Source organism: Cajanus cajan, chromosome 6, assembly GCF_000230855.2.
Source record: "Cajanus cajan strain Asha chromosome 6, NIPB_CcT2T_4, whole genome shotgun sequence".
Lineage (NCBI taxonomy): Eukaryota > Viridiplantae > Streptophyta > Magnoliopsida > Fabales > Fabaceae > Cajanus > Cajanus cajan.
This window is the reverse complement of record NC_138522.1, coordinates 58,520,755-58,536,729: the sequence shown is the minus strand read 5'-3', so window position 1 is coordinate 58,536,729 and position 15,975 is coordinate 58,520,755. Positions and strand designations below refer to the sequence as shown.

The window sequence follows — 15,975 nt, the reverse complement described above, 5'->3', positions numbered from 1 at the left end:
ATTAATATATTCCCTTATTTCTTTACCATTTAAGAGGAAAAAATCTTTTATTAAAAGAAGGAAGATCTTTTGTGATTGACATATATTTTTATCAACAAATATTTTATCAGAAAATCATTAAAAAAATGTAAAATATCTTTAATATAAAATTACATATAAACTTAAAATGTGGACACGTGTCTAAGATTAATAATGGGCAAAACTGTAATTTTGGTAGCCTATAGTTTTATTATTTAGATAATAGATTTCAAACAAACAATTTCAATGAAATCTTTCGATTTCTTATTTTACTATGTTTAGTTCTATGTATTTCCTTATTCGTAGAGTACATTAAATGTACAAAAATGACTATAACATAATTTTCATTATTCATGTTAAAAACTATTATAGGAGGAATGTTTTATGTAGCACTAATGATTAGTAACTATCTCTTTAGTTATAGAATGCTTCAATTTAGGATTGAGCATGGAACTGAGATTTGAACCAAACCCAAAAAACCAACAAAAAATATTAAATTTGGATGGATTCAAGCGGGTCTTATAGGTAAAAATGGATTAAAATTTTGATTTTATATAAAATATATTTTAAATCCACTAAAAATTGATCCCGGTCAAAAATGAAATAAAGTTCAAGTTTTTATTACTCTTGTCTAACTTAACAATAATGCCCTAACTCAACTTCTTTATTTCAAATATAATTTAGTTATACAAAATCAATTTGTAACTTTTTTTTAAGCTAGACACTTCTTTGGTCTTTTCCATCCTCATTCAACTTTTTATTTCTTTTTTTGACTTTCTTTCTCTTTCTCTTAATTACCTCCATTTTGATTACAACTTGTACTGGTGTGGTTTCTTATGAATTTTCAACTTTAGATTTCTTTTGTATATGTAATTGTAGATTTTGTTATTTTTGTTTTGTGAATGTTTCATTTACATATCTATCTACATCATTTATTATCACCTTTGTTAAGATAATTTGACTTACAAAAAATCTCGAACCTAATTATACCCCTTGCTCAAATCCAAATTTGATTAAACTTGAACTACCTTAAATTGGAAGTTCAATTAATCAAACTGAATAACATTTTTCTAAAGTTAATTTACAAGTGAATTGGACATTTTACACTCGAACACGATCAAACTAGCCTATTACCCACCCTTACTTTAATTTATGTTCCTATCTATTATCTAGATATACTCAAGAATGTTATATTTCATTGAATAAAAATATCCCTAAACTCAATTGAAAAAAATAAAATTCTGAAGCAATCATTGTCAATAACACTAAATTAATTGTGTTATTGTATATTAAATCACTACGGTATCCAATTATAAAATTTAAATTATGTTTAAAGAACAAACTACTACTTAACAATGAATTTATAGCTGATGCATGGTGCATCTAATTTATTTATAAATAGTTCATTTTATAATTTGTTTAAGATTATGCAAAAGTTTTTCATTCTTTTTTAAAACTTAAATTCCCTATAAAAATAAAAATAAAATAAAAAAAACTTACCCGAACAAAATCTTTAGTTCATTGTAAATATGTGTGTAACAACCAACTGCGGCCGATCGTAATGAATGACATTTAAGAAGAAAATGGGCGAAAGAAGGATTCAGAGTTACGTAATAGCGAAACTAAGCATCCTACACAAGCATTTGAGGGAACTGTGGGAAAATGACAGTTACACACACTTGCATTTTAGACCAATGAATGAATGGAAAACAAAACGCAATGGTGGTACAACTTAAGCATTACAATAGTAGTAAGTAGTTTTTGTTGCAACACACACACTCTCTCCCGAAAATGAATCAACTTCAATGAGTGGGGGTCCTAATGGAGGACACTCCAGAATAGTAAGGAACCCTGGTTACCCTGATCCAGTCATCTCCGTGGAAGAACATGGATGGCAAGAAATTTGTTATTCCTTCTGATGTGAGGGTCTTTACTCCCTGCCATTTGACGCGCTTGGATCTGTCTGCACCAGGGCCACGGTTGTTGTACTCGGCGTAAAAGCAAGTGTCCATTCCAGATAAACCCTCCAATGTTTGCCATGGCATGTAGCCATCGGGTGTGATCAAGTCACCGATGTAGGTGTCCATGAAGATGGTCCTTGAGTAATTTTTCCATGGACGAGCCAAGTAGGCTTTGTTGTCGAACCTAACTGGGTAGTACTTGGGGTCTGACACAATGGCCCCTCCTTGGATGACCAAACCCGATGGTTGGTGTTTCTCTTTCCTGCCTTGTGCGGTCACGATACATTGTTGGTTTTCCAATGGCTTCCGAACCACAAAAGTGCAGTTTTGGAGAACAGCCACTGCATCACCAAAGACAAAGTCGATGGTTCCTGAAATGATGCAGTCACGGTAGAACTGACGCATGGTGTGGGCGTAAAGTGTGTCTTGGTACCCATCCATTCTACATTTGTAGAAGATCGACCTGTCAGATTGAACCCTCAAGGCCACTGCTTGATGCTTTTCAGCACCAGCCGAGTTCTCAAATCCCATACCTATGGCAACGAAGAAATCTCCAGAAATGGCTGCATAGATTAAAAAAAAAAAAAAAAAAGGAAAATGTTAAATGTATACACTCTTTTTTTTTGGTATAAAAAGAGAAATGTGTTGGGAAAAAAACTTATATACACTACCATAAGTATTTATATGTTGTTCTAATTCAACAATAGTGTACCTAAGTTTTGTTGTTAAAAAAAGTTGATAGAAACGTACCAGCACTAGCTGTTCTGTAGGTCCCCACCCCATCGATGAAGTTTTTGTTTCCAGTGATTCTTGATTTTTTACCACCATCACCAATGAAAACGACATGGGTCATGTTTTTGTAAACTTCGACGTACTCATTGTAAACACCCTCCTTGATGTAGATAACGAATGGCCTTACGTTCTTCGTAGGCACGTGCTGCAAAGCCTCATTGATGGTGGTGAAATTTCCACTGCCATCCTTGGCAACGACCACATTAGCCATGTGTTTCCGTCCAGTCATATGAAGGAGTCTGCGAACCCCAGCGCGATCTTCAACCCACTCGGGAAGCTCAAACAACTCATCATCTTCGTGACCAAGAACAGACAAATCATCAACGTCCTTCAAGAGGCGGCGCCCGGGTTTGGTGACATGCATTTCTGAGAGAGTTTTTGACAGCTCGGTAATGATAGCGAGGCCATTGCTACTCATGTGCATGGCAGCTTGCAAGAGATCTTGCATCTTGTGGGAAGCGTCAGTTGTGGTATTCTCGAACGCATCGAGGCATGTTTCCTGGTACGTGATCGCGCCGCTGAGCCAGACCTTGAGACTCGTGAGGATGGCGTCGAGGTTGTTGAGGTCGAACTTGTTGAATTTCTCAAGCGACCTCCTGAGCTCCCCCATGGAAAGGTTCATGAGTTGCTTGCATGCGTCGAGTGCTTCCTTGGTTCTGGGGTCGTTCTCAGCCTCGTGCATGAACTGCGTTTTCTGGAGCCCGTCGCTGATTCTGCCGATGGTCACGTTGAATGCGATCTTGATGAGCTCTCTTGGGTCGGTGGTGTTGCCGGCGTGTGCAGTGAGACTCTCCTCGCAGTCCTCCTTGTAATCCGTGGGTGCGCAAAGGGTTTTCACGGCTTTCATCGTGGAAGCTACGCGGGTTTTGCTTTCTTCCTTTTCATTTCCACTCGTTTCCTTGTTGCTAATGTTTACGCTTACCGTCACGGCCACGACCATAGCCACCAACAAGAATGTCGAAACGCCAATGATGGCGATTCGCCTACTCTGTCCATCTGCCCCCATCCTTTTTAATCAAAGCAACTCCTAATTCACACCAAACTTCCTTCATCCACATATACCCAATGTAATTAATATAATACAATAACAAACAAAACTGAACAATAAATTGATTGGTAAAACTCATCATGCAAATCAATAGTAAAAACTTATGGATCCAATTTCACAGGTTTTTTTTTTTTTTTTTTTAATGATGTTCTTCTGATAGAAGCAAAATTTCATATCGATAATCTATGTTGTCATTATTCAAGTCTGCCATGCTTTTGTCTTTCATAAGTTAAGAAATGAGGATGTTTATAAATGACCCTTGTCCTTGATTCATAAGCAATTTGTGTGTTTAAGGTTTTGGTTGAGTTGAATGAATGAATGCGTATAAAGTGTGAAGGTATGATACCTATTTGGTAAGAAAAGGAGCCACTGATGAGTAAAACGGAGAAGGGCGTTCAGGAGTTACAATCCTCCGTCGGAGCCCTGGGGAGAGTGCGTTGGTGTGGTTGTAGTGTGGGAGATATGTGTGTATTTATTTGAGTGAAGGAATTCAAAGTTTGTTACGTCAGTTGAAAAATGTGAGGCTCGGAGTCAAAAGCTAGGCTAAGAGAGGTTGGTATTCTTTTTCTAAAAGGAGAGACACGGACAAACCACAAAATATATGGCAAAATTTTGCAGTTATTATTTCAATTTTCGTGTTGTTTTAGCAAATTAGAAAGAGTAAGGGGAGAGGGGCCTTATTTTGCGGTGAATGGTGATTCACCTCAATTGCCAAAATTTCTCCATGGGTCCCCTTCAATTGTCTCCACCTGATCTCTTGCAACTTCACGAGGACACATATTTAGACATTAACTACCATGTTGCACCAGTTGTAGTTATTTTTTTATTTTTATATATGATTGAAATTATATATATTTATAAAGTTTATGTCTATTTATTTATCTATATGTTACACCAATGTCTTTGTGAAAATAATTTATTTTTCTAAAACTATAATATATAATAGAAGAGATGGAAGAAAAAAAAGATTATATTTTCCCAAATGACTGGTGGGAAAAGAAAGTAACAACGTGAATCTAAAAATTCGGTAACGATGTTGATTAGGCAGTGCACGTGTTTTAACAGACACTGTTTTTATATGATAGGAGTATTTAAGGTCGAAAGCAATGAGTTAAAATAAAACATGAATGTGACACCAAGGCATATATAATACAGGTGCAGCAAATGAATCGCCAAGTATTTGGTTACATAGGAGTATTTGTATTTGGTGTACTTAATTATTGGCTTGATTTGTCGCCAAGTTTTACACGCTCCACAGTCCACCATTTGCCAAAGGACACGTGCTTTGACAAAATATTATATTCATTTTAATTTAGGAACGAAGAAAACAAAAACAAACAGAATTTAGCATTAAGTTAATTAATTACACGATGATCTAAATACAAATAATCACAAGGAAGAACTAAAGAAAAGACAATATTACAACATGAAAAGAGAAACGAAAACAATTTGAATTAATTCATTGATTTTATTTTTGAAGGTGCAAGTAAATCAAAGTAAATGAGGAAGGAAAGGTACTCCAGTGGCAGGAAGCCAAGCAGCACCTAGTATGAAATTAGCAACAGTGAAATTAACAGCATCTGTGGCATTAATCAGATGGTAGCCGGGCCAAGTAACCCTATCAGTAGTGTTGGATCCAGGCCCACTATTATCAAATTCCGCGTAGTAAAGGGTGTCCAAAGCAAAGTCCCCTGACCAAGCCACCCAACCCGCTGGATCGATCAAACTGTCCATAAAAGATTGCATATAAACTGTTCGTGAAAATTGCTTCCAGGGTCTTCCTAGGTAAGTTTTTGTGGTGCCATTACTAGTGGCCAAGTCACTTGCCGCGGTTATGCTACAATTGTGAATGGAGGTGCCAGTGTTTTGGTTAATGTCAGTTCTTCCCTGTGCAGTGATGGCATTGAATTGATTTTGCAGAGGAAGTCTTGGGTGTATGTTACAGTCTTGCAAGACTACCGCTGCGTTACCAAATATGAAGTCCACTGTGCCATAAATGTCACAGTTCCTATAAAATTGTCTAAGGGAATGTGTGTATAAGGTGTCTTGGTACCCTTCAAAGCTACAATTGTAAAATGCAGAGAGGTCTGCACCGCTTCGGAGGGCTACTGCTTGATGTTTTATTGCTCCAGCTGTGTTGCGAAATGTTATGTTTATTGCCACAAAACCTTCAGCAACCACCGCTATAAATTACGAAAATTATGGTTACTTATCATTAATATATACTCTGTTTATCAAAGCAATTGAAAGATATAAATATAAGAAAAATATGTAGTTTTGGGATAGGAAAATTAATTTCATAGTACTAAAGGGAAATGTGTGAGATATGAACGAGCATACGTATGACAAGTTAAAATTCATGCATATGTTCATGCTTCCATTTTCAATCATCTATGCGGTCTTGCTTGCGTGTGATCGAATATTCAATTACGCATCTTTTTGGAGTCAAACCATTTCGTATTAAATACAACTTCCCTTTTAAGAAAAAAAAAAAAAGTACTATAGCAGCGAAAGGGAACAAAGAAAAATATAGTTTATTATCTTTTGTGTTATCAAAGAAACAGAATGAATTAATCAGAGACTTGGCACATTCTATCTTAAGGAACTTGCACTTTACCTTTAAAAAAATTCCTTCGTTCGTCACTGGACGACAGGAGTGGGTATATGGACTCGGGTCCGCGGACCGGTCCGTAAGTTCGCGGACTTCGTGGATAATAGACCCAATTTTTTCAAATTCGTATGTTTATGTTTAATTTTTGAGTCCGGCCCGTGAAGTCTGCGGGCTTGGCGAATTTTATCCGCGGACTCGCAGGCTAGTCCGCGGACTTCACTAATTAATATGTTTAAATATTACAATTTTAATATTAAGTTATGTATTTAATTTTTTTAATTATTATAATATTAAAATTATGTTTAGTTGGTATGTATTTGTCATTTGAATTATTTTTATGACATTTTGATGCTTTTATTATTGAAAGTTTAGTATTATTATTTAAGTATTTGTAATTATTTTTATCTTAATATTTTAATATTTAGTATTTTAAATTATTTTAACTATTGATAAATTTTAGTATGATAAATTTTAGCTTATAAATAAATAAAAAAATTTCTTCTAATTTTATGTATTATTTTTAAAAAATTTATTTTTTTAAACCATTATTTAAGCCCGCGGACCGGTCCGTTATCCGCACGGATTTTGGCGGGCCAGATACGGACTTAAAAAATAAGTCCATTTATTTTACAGACCGAAGTTATTCGACCCATATAAAACGCGGGTTTTACGGACCGAGCCTTAAGCGGGTCAGACCAGTCCGTATACCTACCCCTACTCGACGATTTGATTCGAAGTTGTTATAAATGACTTGCTAGAGAACGTACCCCCATATTTATAAATATGTAAAATGAATATAAAGACGAGACAATTAATTTAAAGAGAGTTAAATATATGAAATAATTTATTTATTTTTATCGATGAAAATCGAACTTAGTACCAAGATTTACAACACTCATAGTCATGCTTAACAACAGTTTAATAACCTTCGCATTAAATAACCATGTTGCTTGTAACAAATTGAAACAAGCAACATCTTCATCACTAGAAAATTATCACATATTCAAAATTGTTCAAAATTGTCATGTTCTTCTTCTTCTTCATCGATATGTGCACGACACGAAATCGAATTTTATTAAACTTTTTTGCGAATTTAATTTTTGGAATGCACGAGATTATAATAAATATTGTTCTAATGTATAGATATTATTTTAAATTTATCATAAATAATTTATAAGTTATTTTTAATTATTGATATCTTGTAAAAGATTAAAATTTTATTTAAAAAAAAAAAAGATAAACATAAAAAGATAAGATGTTTAAAACATTTTTAAGAACATTTTAGTTGAAAAAATTTTCGTAAAAAACATTCTAATTAAAGCAAAACTTCTAAACTACTCTCATACGTTAGAGTTATTCTAATTTATGTACATAGAATATTATATATATCACATAAAAATTGTTTTAAATTTTGGACATGTAAGTGTCTCTATCACTCCTACTTACGTTTAATAGTAAGATTCATTAAAACTTGTAATTTAAAAGATTAATAATAGAAAAAAGAATATTAAAAAGAATGTCCATAAAAAGAAAAATATTTAATACAAGCTAATAAAATAAAAGAAGCTTTGAATTAAAGGTAGAGTACCGAAAGTAGCAGAATTAAAGGGATTCATTTTTATAATTAGAAAGTATAAATTTCTATTGCTAGGTTAATCTATATTAAAAATAAAATGGTATCTTTAATTCTATATCTAAAATAGGATCAAATTCTGATCTTTTAATTAAAAAATATACACATCAAATTATTTGTACTATTTGTGTCAGTAATTTGTAATATGAAATATTTTAATTTAAACTAATTCATTAGTGAATATATTTTTGCTTTCTTATTTATACCTTATTTTAATATATTTCATTTTAAAGAACCAAGTGTCTTATAACAAATTGAAACAAGCAACATCTTAAATCTGAATCAATAGAAAAATATTATAAACATCTTCGACATCATCATGGTCTCGATCATGTGCATAATCCGAAGCTAAGAAAACAAAAAGAAGGTTTGAATTAAAGGTAGCGTACCAAAAGTAGCAGAATTGAAGGTAGTCCAACCATCAAGGACGCTGCGATTGCCGGTGATTATGGTCTGGTTAATTCCATCTCCTATCATCATCAAATACTGCTTGTTTTTGGGAATAGAAACATACTCTTCATACACACCAGCCACCACCTGAATCACGAAAAACCCGTCGCTACTCCCCGTGTTGTTCGGTGCAGCAGCCACAGCATCATTGATAGTTGTGAAGTTTCCAGACCCATCTGGGTTCACCACCACCCTTTGCCTCACAACAACGTTGTCCGGACCCAACTGAAGCAGTTTTCTTCCCCTTGTTCTGACAACCTCGTACACCATCTGTTCCCACACGTGACCATTTCTTTCTGCATCATTGGCTACCCATCCCCTCTTGAAGAACGCAAGAGATATGCTATAAAACATGGTTCCATTGGAAAGATGGGTTAGTAGTTCATCGTCGGGGCTCGACGTGGTTTCATGAATGCTGTTTAAACACGTGTCGTAGTTGGTCAACGTAGCACTGAGCAAAGTGTGCAAATTTTCAGCCTCTGAGTTGCTGAGGGTGTTAGTGTTGTTGATGCTTTTTTGTGTCCTTTTCCAAAAGCCCATGTTCAGGTTACCTAGAAGGTAGCAATCTTCAAGGGCGAGCATGGTGGAGTTTGGGAACTTGGATGATGGAGATTTTTTTAGGTATTTAGAGACTAATGAGACGAACTTCTTTGATGATGACAATGAGTTGTCTGCGAAAAAACGGCCATATCCATGTATGTTGGGTTGGCCGGTAGAAGGTGAATTGGATTCGCAAAATGTTGGATAAGGTGTGAGGTTGCAAATGGAATCGCTGGAGGGTGCAGCAAGAGACGCGTAGTTGGAGAAACTAATGCTTAGAGAATTATAGAATATGAAGAAGCTCAAGGAAAGCTCGGAAATGGCCATGGAGAATTTGATGAGGATGGACGCAAACAGAATACATAAGACGATATATATAACAGCTTGCTGGTAATTATAAGAAGTTGTATTCCAGGTTTAATTATCAAGACTATCATCGTTTAAAATAAGTTAAAATTAACCGACATTAACACATCAGCTAATAGTGTGTGTTCCCATATCAATCAATATGTTGAAGATGAGAATATTGTATTATATGTACTCGCACGAAAACTAATCACAAATTTCATTTTCGTGAGAGTCTCATTAAATACGATATTAGATCACAAAATTCATCATTTGTATTTTTTAATAAACTTCAACAAAAAGATAAAGCATGTTAAAAAGAGCATCATTAACATTTTCTGTAGAAATGTTTAGATTCTTAATTTTAAAACTATACAGTTTTAGTCTTATAAATAATTTGGCATTCATTTTCAAGTAACATTTACTATATAAAAAATATAAAAAAAAATTTTCACTACATCACAATTTTTTTTTAGTGTTTCTCTTGTAGTGATTATTTAAATTTAGGTCTTAAAGTTAATTTATTTTAATAAATAACGCTATTAATAACACTACTCACTACTAAAATTATTACAATAAATTAAAATAAATAAATAACATGATTTAATAACCTTTTAAAAATAAATTTATTTAATAATATTGTTAAAGAAATAATTAATATTTATTAATAAGATTATTAAACTATCAAGGAGATCTAATTTAGTTAGTGTGTATGAGTGTTGTAAATTCCTAGTATCAAATTCAATTCTTATAAATAAATATATATTCTTTAATTTTTTTAATACTATTACTTATTGTACTATAGTGATCTCCCTCCAACCGAGTCACTTCATCGTCAGCAAATCGATTCAAAGGAAATAAGGACTCTTCACACTTTGGTATTTTAATCTAAAAGACTTTGAATATTGATGATCTCCCATCGATCAAGTCACTCCATCTTTAGAATATCGATCCAAGAGAAATGAAGACTCTTTGCATGTATTACTTTAATCCAGAGGGTTTTGTATCATAATGATCTTTCACCAAGGTAATTTATGTCGATTATTTTAAGTTTTTTAGTCAGAAAAAAGTTCGATGTTAAAGCAAGAGACGTAAATTTACGTCGGTTGTGAAAACCAACGTAAATTTACATCCGACATTACCAATATCTGACGTAAAAAAATTATAAACAAAAAAAAGCATAACGAGTGCAAGTAGAACGAACCGTTTTGCTTGGAGAACGAGTCGTTCTACTTAATAGATCACAACACAGAAGAAAAGGCCAACAACACAGAAGAAAAGGCCAACAACCCAAACAAATAAAACAACATAAAGACCGAATAGAACAAATAGCCACAATAGCAATGCGAAACAAAAAGGTGTTAGCGAAACCCTGATTCATATCTAAGCTGCAACAGTGTGCGAACGAGAAACGAAGAGTTCACCCCACTCTGCAGAAGACAAAAAAAACGATTTAGCAACAAAGGAGAGGGCATGAAGGTTTATACAGAGAAGAATCTAGAAAAGTGATGAGATCTGAGTGAGTGCGTGCTTGCATGTGCTTCCCATGCACTCTTCTTATTCGCTTTTGCTACTTTTTTTAATTCAAACTTGGTAAGGTCCGATGTAAAAAAGTTCACAAAAATTACAAAAATAACACTACCGCATCTTTTTTGTCAATTTTTGTTAAGTCCGATAAAAAAAATGTGACATAAAAGACTCATTTTTCACTAGTAGATCAAGAATTTTTCTAAATGAATACATAGGGTTTTGGTCGTAAGACAACCAGATTTTGCCTGAGTGACCCCATCTTAAATAATAGAATCTACAGAGAGCTAGATATGCAAAGATGGTCTCCTTTAGGTCGACAGAATTCTCAAACTCACGAGATTACTCAAGTGTTGAACGATCAACCTCTTCAACACTTAATTGTTAAATACCTAAATAATTAATTCGTAGTCATAAACAAAGTGGAAAAGTCGGAAAGTTACATTGACGATGAAAAATGAAGCAAGGTATAACGATTAACGAGATTTAGCATTCACATCACATACCACGTATTTGCGTGTTCTTCTTTTTTGGTAGATAGGAAATCAAAACAACAAAGAAACGGAACTAAGCTAACAGAGACCTATTCCTCATGAATTCCACAGTGGCTTCGTGGGGAATCCAATAAATTATTAAAACAAGTTATATTGTAATATATTACTCTCTCTGTAATTTTTTTATTTTTTTTTATGTTTACGGTTTTAATAAAAACTTGTTATATTAGTTCCTTAACTAGTATTTTTATATAAGAATTTGTTAATACACTGGTTAACAAAATTGAACTTGTCAGCTGCCTAGACGCCATTACATATGCTGCTATACGCACCGATACGTGATATCTGAATTCTGAACCAACGCCACCTTAACTAGTTCCATATTATAAATTATGTGTTTCCACATGAAGCCTAATTGCTAGTTAAAGGCATTGTAATAAAAACCTAAATAATTCATTGAAATGGGAAGAGGGAAGAATTCATTGAATTCTTGCGACAATCAAACAGAAACTACTTTTAAAATCATTATCGTTAATGGCATATTTCTTTTAGAAGATACTTAATTTTAATTTAAGAATTTACAGATAAAAAAAAATTAAGAACCGAACTCTCGATTGACTTCACATTGGGAAAAGGAAATTAGATAAGTGTTCAAGAAAAGCCTATTTTATTTGCTCAAATGAGTTTTGGGGAAATAATTTTACTACAAACCACCACTCCTAATCCCAACAACACCCACCAAACACAAATTTAATTCCTAAACATCAACCCACTGAAAAAAAAAAAAAAAAAAACCTATGACTCCTCCATCAATTATTTATCTAAAAAAATGGAGGATGGTAAGCTTATTTGTTTTGATATACAAATAATAACGACCATACTCAATTGGTCAAGCCTGCTGTAAATTTAACACCTGTCTTGGGCAGCCACGTGTCCCCATTAATGAAGCGCTGCACTGTGAAGAAACTAGCTGTAGAAGCATCTTTAATCACATGATAACCGGGCCATCTGACCCGGCCCGCCACTGATGCACCAGGCCCATAGTTTCTATACTCACCGTACCACAAGGTGTCCAAGGCAAAGTTTCCCAGCCACTCGAGCCACCCTCGAGGCTGGACCAGCCCACTCATGTATGTGTTGATGTAGACCGTCCTGGAGTATTGCTTCCAGGGCCGGCCCAAGTACGTGGGCTGGGTGGCAAGAACGTAGCTATCCTGGATGGTGAAGCCAGTGCTCTGGTGTGGGCTTTTTCTGCCTTGGGCCGTGATGGTGACCTTCTGCAAGGGAAGTGGGACCCTGGTGTATATTTTGCAATTTTGCAACACTGCGGCCCCGTTGCCGAAAATGAAGTCAATGGTGCCGTAGATTTCGCATTCGCGGTAGAACTGTCGCAGGGAGTGCGCGTAGAGGGTGTCTTGGTGCCCTTCCACACTGCACCTGTAGAACGCTGATTGGTCTGAATCCACACGCAGTGCCACCGCTTGATGATTCACTGGCCCAGCTGTGTTCCTGAATGACATGTCCCTCGCAATGAAACCCTTCCCCGATACAGCTACACAATATTCAATTGCAACTTCTCAACCCATTTATATAAAGAAAAACGCATTCTATTTAAATTGCAAAATACATATATCAAAGTATTTTCCAATGGTGTTACTATAATACTAACCAAGCGTGGCAGTTCGAAAAGTGGTCCATCCTTGCATGAAATTCCGGTTGCTTGTGATAATGGTTTGGCCAATACCATCCCCCACAAGCATGATGTTTGTCATCTTCTTCTTCATGTCCACATTCTCCTTGTAGAGTCCCTTTTTTACGTAAATAATATACCTCCTTTGACTATGACTCGGAGCTGCATTAACAGCATCGTTGATAGAGCGGTAGTGACCACTCCCATCCAACGCCACAACCGCGTCCGCACGCACGCCACGTGGCTTGGCCTTAAGCAGCTCTTGATCACCCTCACTCATCCATTCAGGAAACTCCATTGTTTCACTTGTAGTGTTCCTCGGAGGCCTAAACGGTAAGCCATGCAACTGAGTGTACAAAGACAAAACATTGCTTATAAGTTGCGTCACTTGTGTCAAGCTTCCACTCACGTAACTCTCGAGGCGTCTATCAGTGCCTTCAAAGCCTTCTAGGCACGTGTCTTGATTGCTGAGTGCTGCACTTAGCCACGCTTCGAGGTTTCCCTCGTGTTGAACATTTGTGTCTCCTGATCTAAGTCTTCTCATCTCACCCATCGACCATGCAAGCTCGGAGACCGAGAAGTCCAAGAGCTCCTTGCAATCTTCTATGGCTTGTTGCTCGCGGTAACTGACGGAGAATTCGGTGATCCTTGTTATGTTGTCGATGGCCACTCTTGCTTCGTTCAGTGTGGCCTTGAGTGCTGCACTCATCACTGAGGTGGGGCTTGGAGGACCTATTTTGGTGAGCTCGTTTTGGATGTTTGTGAGGCACGAGTTTTGGTTTTCGATGTCCATGCATGCTTGTGCAATCAGGGCTTGCATGTCTTGTGTTTGGATTTCTGATGAGTAGGGTGTGGATTCATCTGAGAGAGCCTCAAATGAGGGTAAAAGCATGAGGATGAAAAGGAAACTAAGGGTGGCCATCTTTTGAGAGAGAACTAGAGAGGCAGAAAGTATGGTTGTGGTCTTTCCAAGCAACTTTTATTTATACAAGGGGAAATGTCGTGGCAGTGAGAGTTTTTTGTTTTCCTTTTCTTCTGTGTTTAATTTTATCATTCACGTTGCTTTATGCTTTTTCTATGGACAAAGTCCCAAGTTATTCTAATGCTTTCTTTTGTTGGAGGCATGGCATGATATTCTGATCTGCTTTCAGCTTGTTGCTCAACATTGATGATTCCCACTGGCCACTTTCTTTGCTGTTGTGTGATGCAAATATAGCTTCTCACATTTGATGTTTGATCAAAAGTATACATATCACTAAGGTCTCGGCTTCTCTTGTTAAACCAACCTTAAAACACATGCCTCTCCCAAGATCCTGTTCATACTGCACATTTGTTTATATATACTTTGATAAATACACAAGATAGATAAATGAGGATGGCCTATGAATCGTAATCTCACTCTAAAAGTATTCCTTGCTTCGTATAGTTATTGAAAACTCGAATTATTGGATAAGTTTCAAGTAGATTTCGCATAGCCTAGCATTGATTTTTGCGCGGTAATATAATTTCTAGAGAAGTGTTATACTCCACTGTTACTTAGATTTTGTTACAAACTTGATCACATAAGTGAGACTTATAGAGTAAGAAATAAACTCACAAAATCATATAATTTTTGATAAATTTTAACTAAGAATAATATATTCAACAAACTGAATCAGACAATGTGTTATTAACCTTTCTTTAATTCCAATTTTTTAATAGTGAAATTTCAAATTGTATTGCTAATGGATATCAAAATGAAGAAAATGTTTATAAAAAAAAAAGTTTTTGGATATATATATATAAACGTAAGTGAAAAATCTCAACGTCTTAAGTGGATTGGGGTGGAGGAAAGAAAAACAGAAAGAAAAAGTAGTAAATATGATAATAATATGATAGGAAAAGAAAAAAAAAGTCATGAACAAAATAAAGTAAAAATGAAATATAGACGAGAGAGTAAACATGTAATTGTAATAATCCAAACATAAAATGTTAGTAAAAGTTAAAAGTAATTATGTATATTAATATTACGATGTATAATGATGCTTTATTTTTAATGCTCAAATGTGATATTGTTAAACCTATTTGAAGTTACTTTGATTTTTTAATTTATTTATTTTTACTTAAATTCAAGTTCAATGACAATCCAACACCCATCTTACTTTTGGTCACATGGTTTTAATATTTTAGTTCAATGAATATCTATTGTTTATCAGAGAATTATCTATTTTACTCACACGCTACTTTCATTATAAATTTATATAAATTTTTATATTTTTTTTAGACGATGACAATAATAATATATTCCAATTCAAGTTGTCTCTCTTTTACTAAAATATTTTAAAAGTATTAAGATTAATACTTTACTTATATTAATCCTAAATTTTATAATCTTAGAGAATACCTATATATGTAAAATATTATTCTTCGACTTTATTTTCTGCATCCACATTTTAGACTTCCTTTTTGCAGAGAATTTGGAATTAATTTTTTTTTCTTTCATAAAAAGCAAGTATAACAAGAAAGTGCATGGTTAAGGAAAAAAAAAATGGATCAGCAGCAATCATTTTATTGTAAATGAGTAATGATATATATTCCGAATATAATTCGGAATCATCTTCCAAAACATTTAACTATTTACATATATCAAAATAATTAAATAAAATGATTTTTTACCTTTATTATCTTAAAATTTTAAACATTCGGAGGATGTTTCGGTAAAAAATTTTTTTGAAGGATATATCATTTCTGATTGTAAATATATCAGTACCTCAAGGCTCAAACATCGCTTTACTAAACGCGCTTTGCTTTTGATTCGTTACGTGGATTGGCAACAGAATAAGCTTTGTATGTGTAACAGAAACTGAAATCAGATTTAATTCGAAGA

The 15,975-nt window shown here is 34.6% G+C and overlaps 3 protein-coding genes across 5 annotated transcripts; all 3 read right to left on the bottom strand.

Moving 5' to 3' along the window:
• Positions 1 to 1,671: 1,671 nt before the first annotated feature.
• Positions 1,672 to 4,298, bottom strand: LOC109797502 (putative pectinesterase/pectinesterase inhibitor 28). Of its 3 annotated transcripts, none has more exons than XM_020357556.3 (3): positions 4,166 to 4,298; positions 2,730 to 3,817; positions 1,672 to 2,542 (listed from the first exon to the last, which is right to left on the bottom strand). In XM_020357556.3, exons 2-3 carry the CDS (start codon positions 3,775 to 3,777, stop codon positions 1,821 to 1,823), a joined length of 1,770 nt encoding a protein of 589 aa, XP_020213145.1. In that variant the 5' UTR covers positions 3,778 to 3,817; positions 4,166 to 4,298; the 3' UTR covers positions 1,672 to 1,820. The 3 variants fall into 3 exon arrangements, with proteins under 3 accessions (XP_020213145.1, XP_020213146.1, XP_020213147.1); XM_020357557.3 differs by having other exon boundaries at positions 2,730 to 3,813; positions 4,166 to 4,287; XM_020357558.3 differs by having other exon boundaries at positions 2,730 to 3,798; positions 4,166 to 4,274.
• An 855-nt stretch (positions 4,299 to 5,153) lies between these two features.
• On the bottom strand, positions 5,154 to 11,699 carry LOC109797473 (pectinesterase). Its single transcript, XM_020357523.3, has 2 exons — positions 8,453 to 11,699; positions 5,154 to 6,002 (listed from the first exon to the last, which is right to left on the bottom strand). Exons 1-2 carry the CDS (start codon positions 9,378 to 9,380, stop codon positions 5,311 to 5,313), a joined length of 1,620 nt encoding a protein of 539 aa, XP_020213112.1. The 5' UTR covers positions 9,381 to 11,699; the 3' UTR covers positions 5,154 to 5,310.
• A 370-nt stretch (positions 11,700 to 12,069) lies between these two features.
• On the bottom strand, positions 12,070 to 14,344 carry LOC109797384 (Plant invertase/pectin methylesterase inhibitor superfamily). The gene is made up of 2 exons (XM_020357410.3): positions 13,089 to 14,344; positions 12,070 to 12,971 (listed from the first exon to the last, which is right to left on the bottom strand). Exons 1-2 carry the CDS (start codon positions 14,029 to 14,031, stop codon positions 12,301 to 12,303), a joined length of 1,614 nt encoding a protein of 537 aa, XP_020212999.1. The 5' UTR covers positions 14,032 to 14,344; the 3' UTR covers positions 12,070 to 12,300.
• Between the last annotated feature and the right edge of the window lie 1,631 nt (positions 14,345 to 15,975).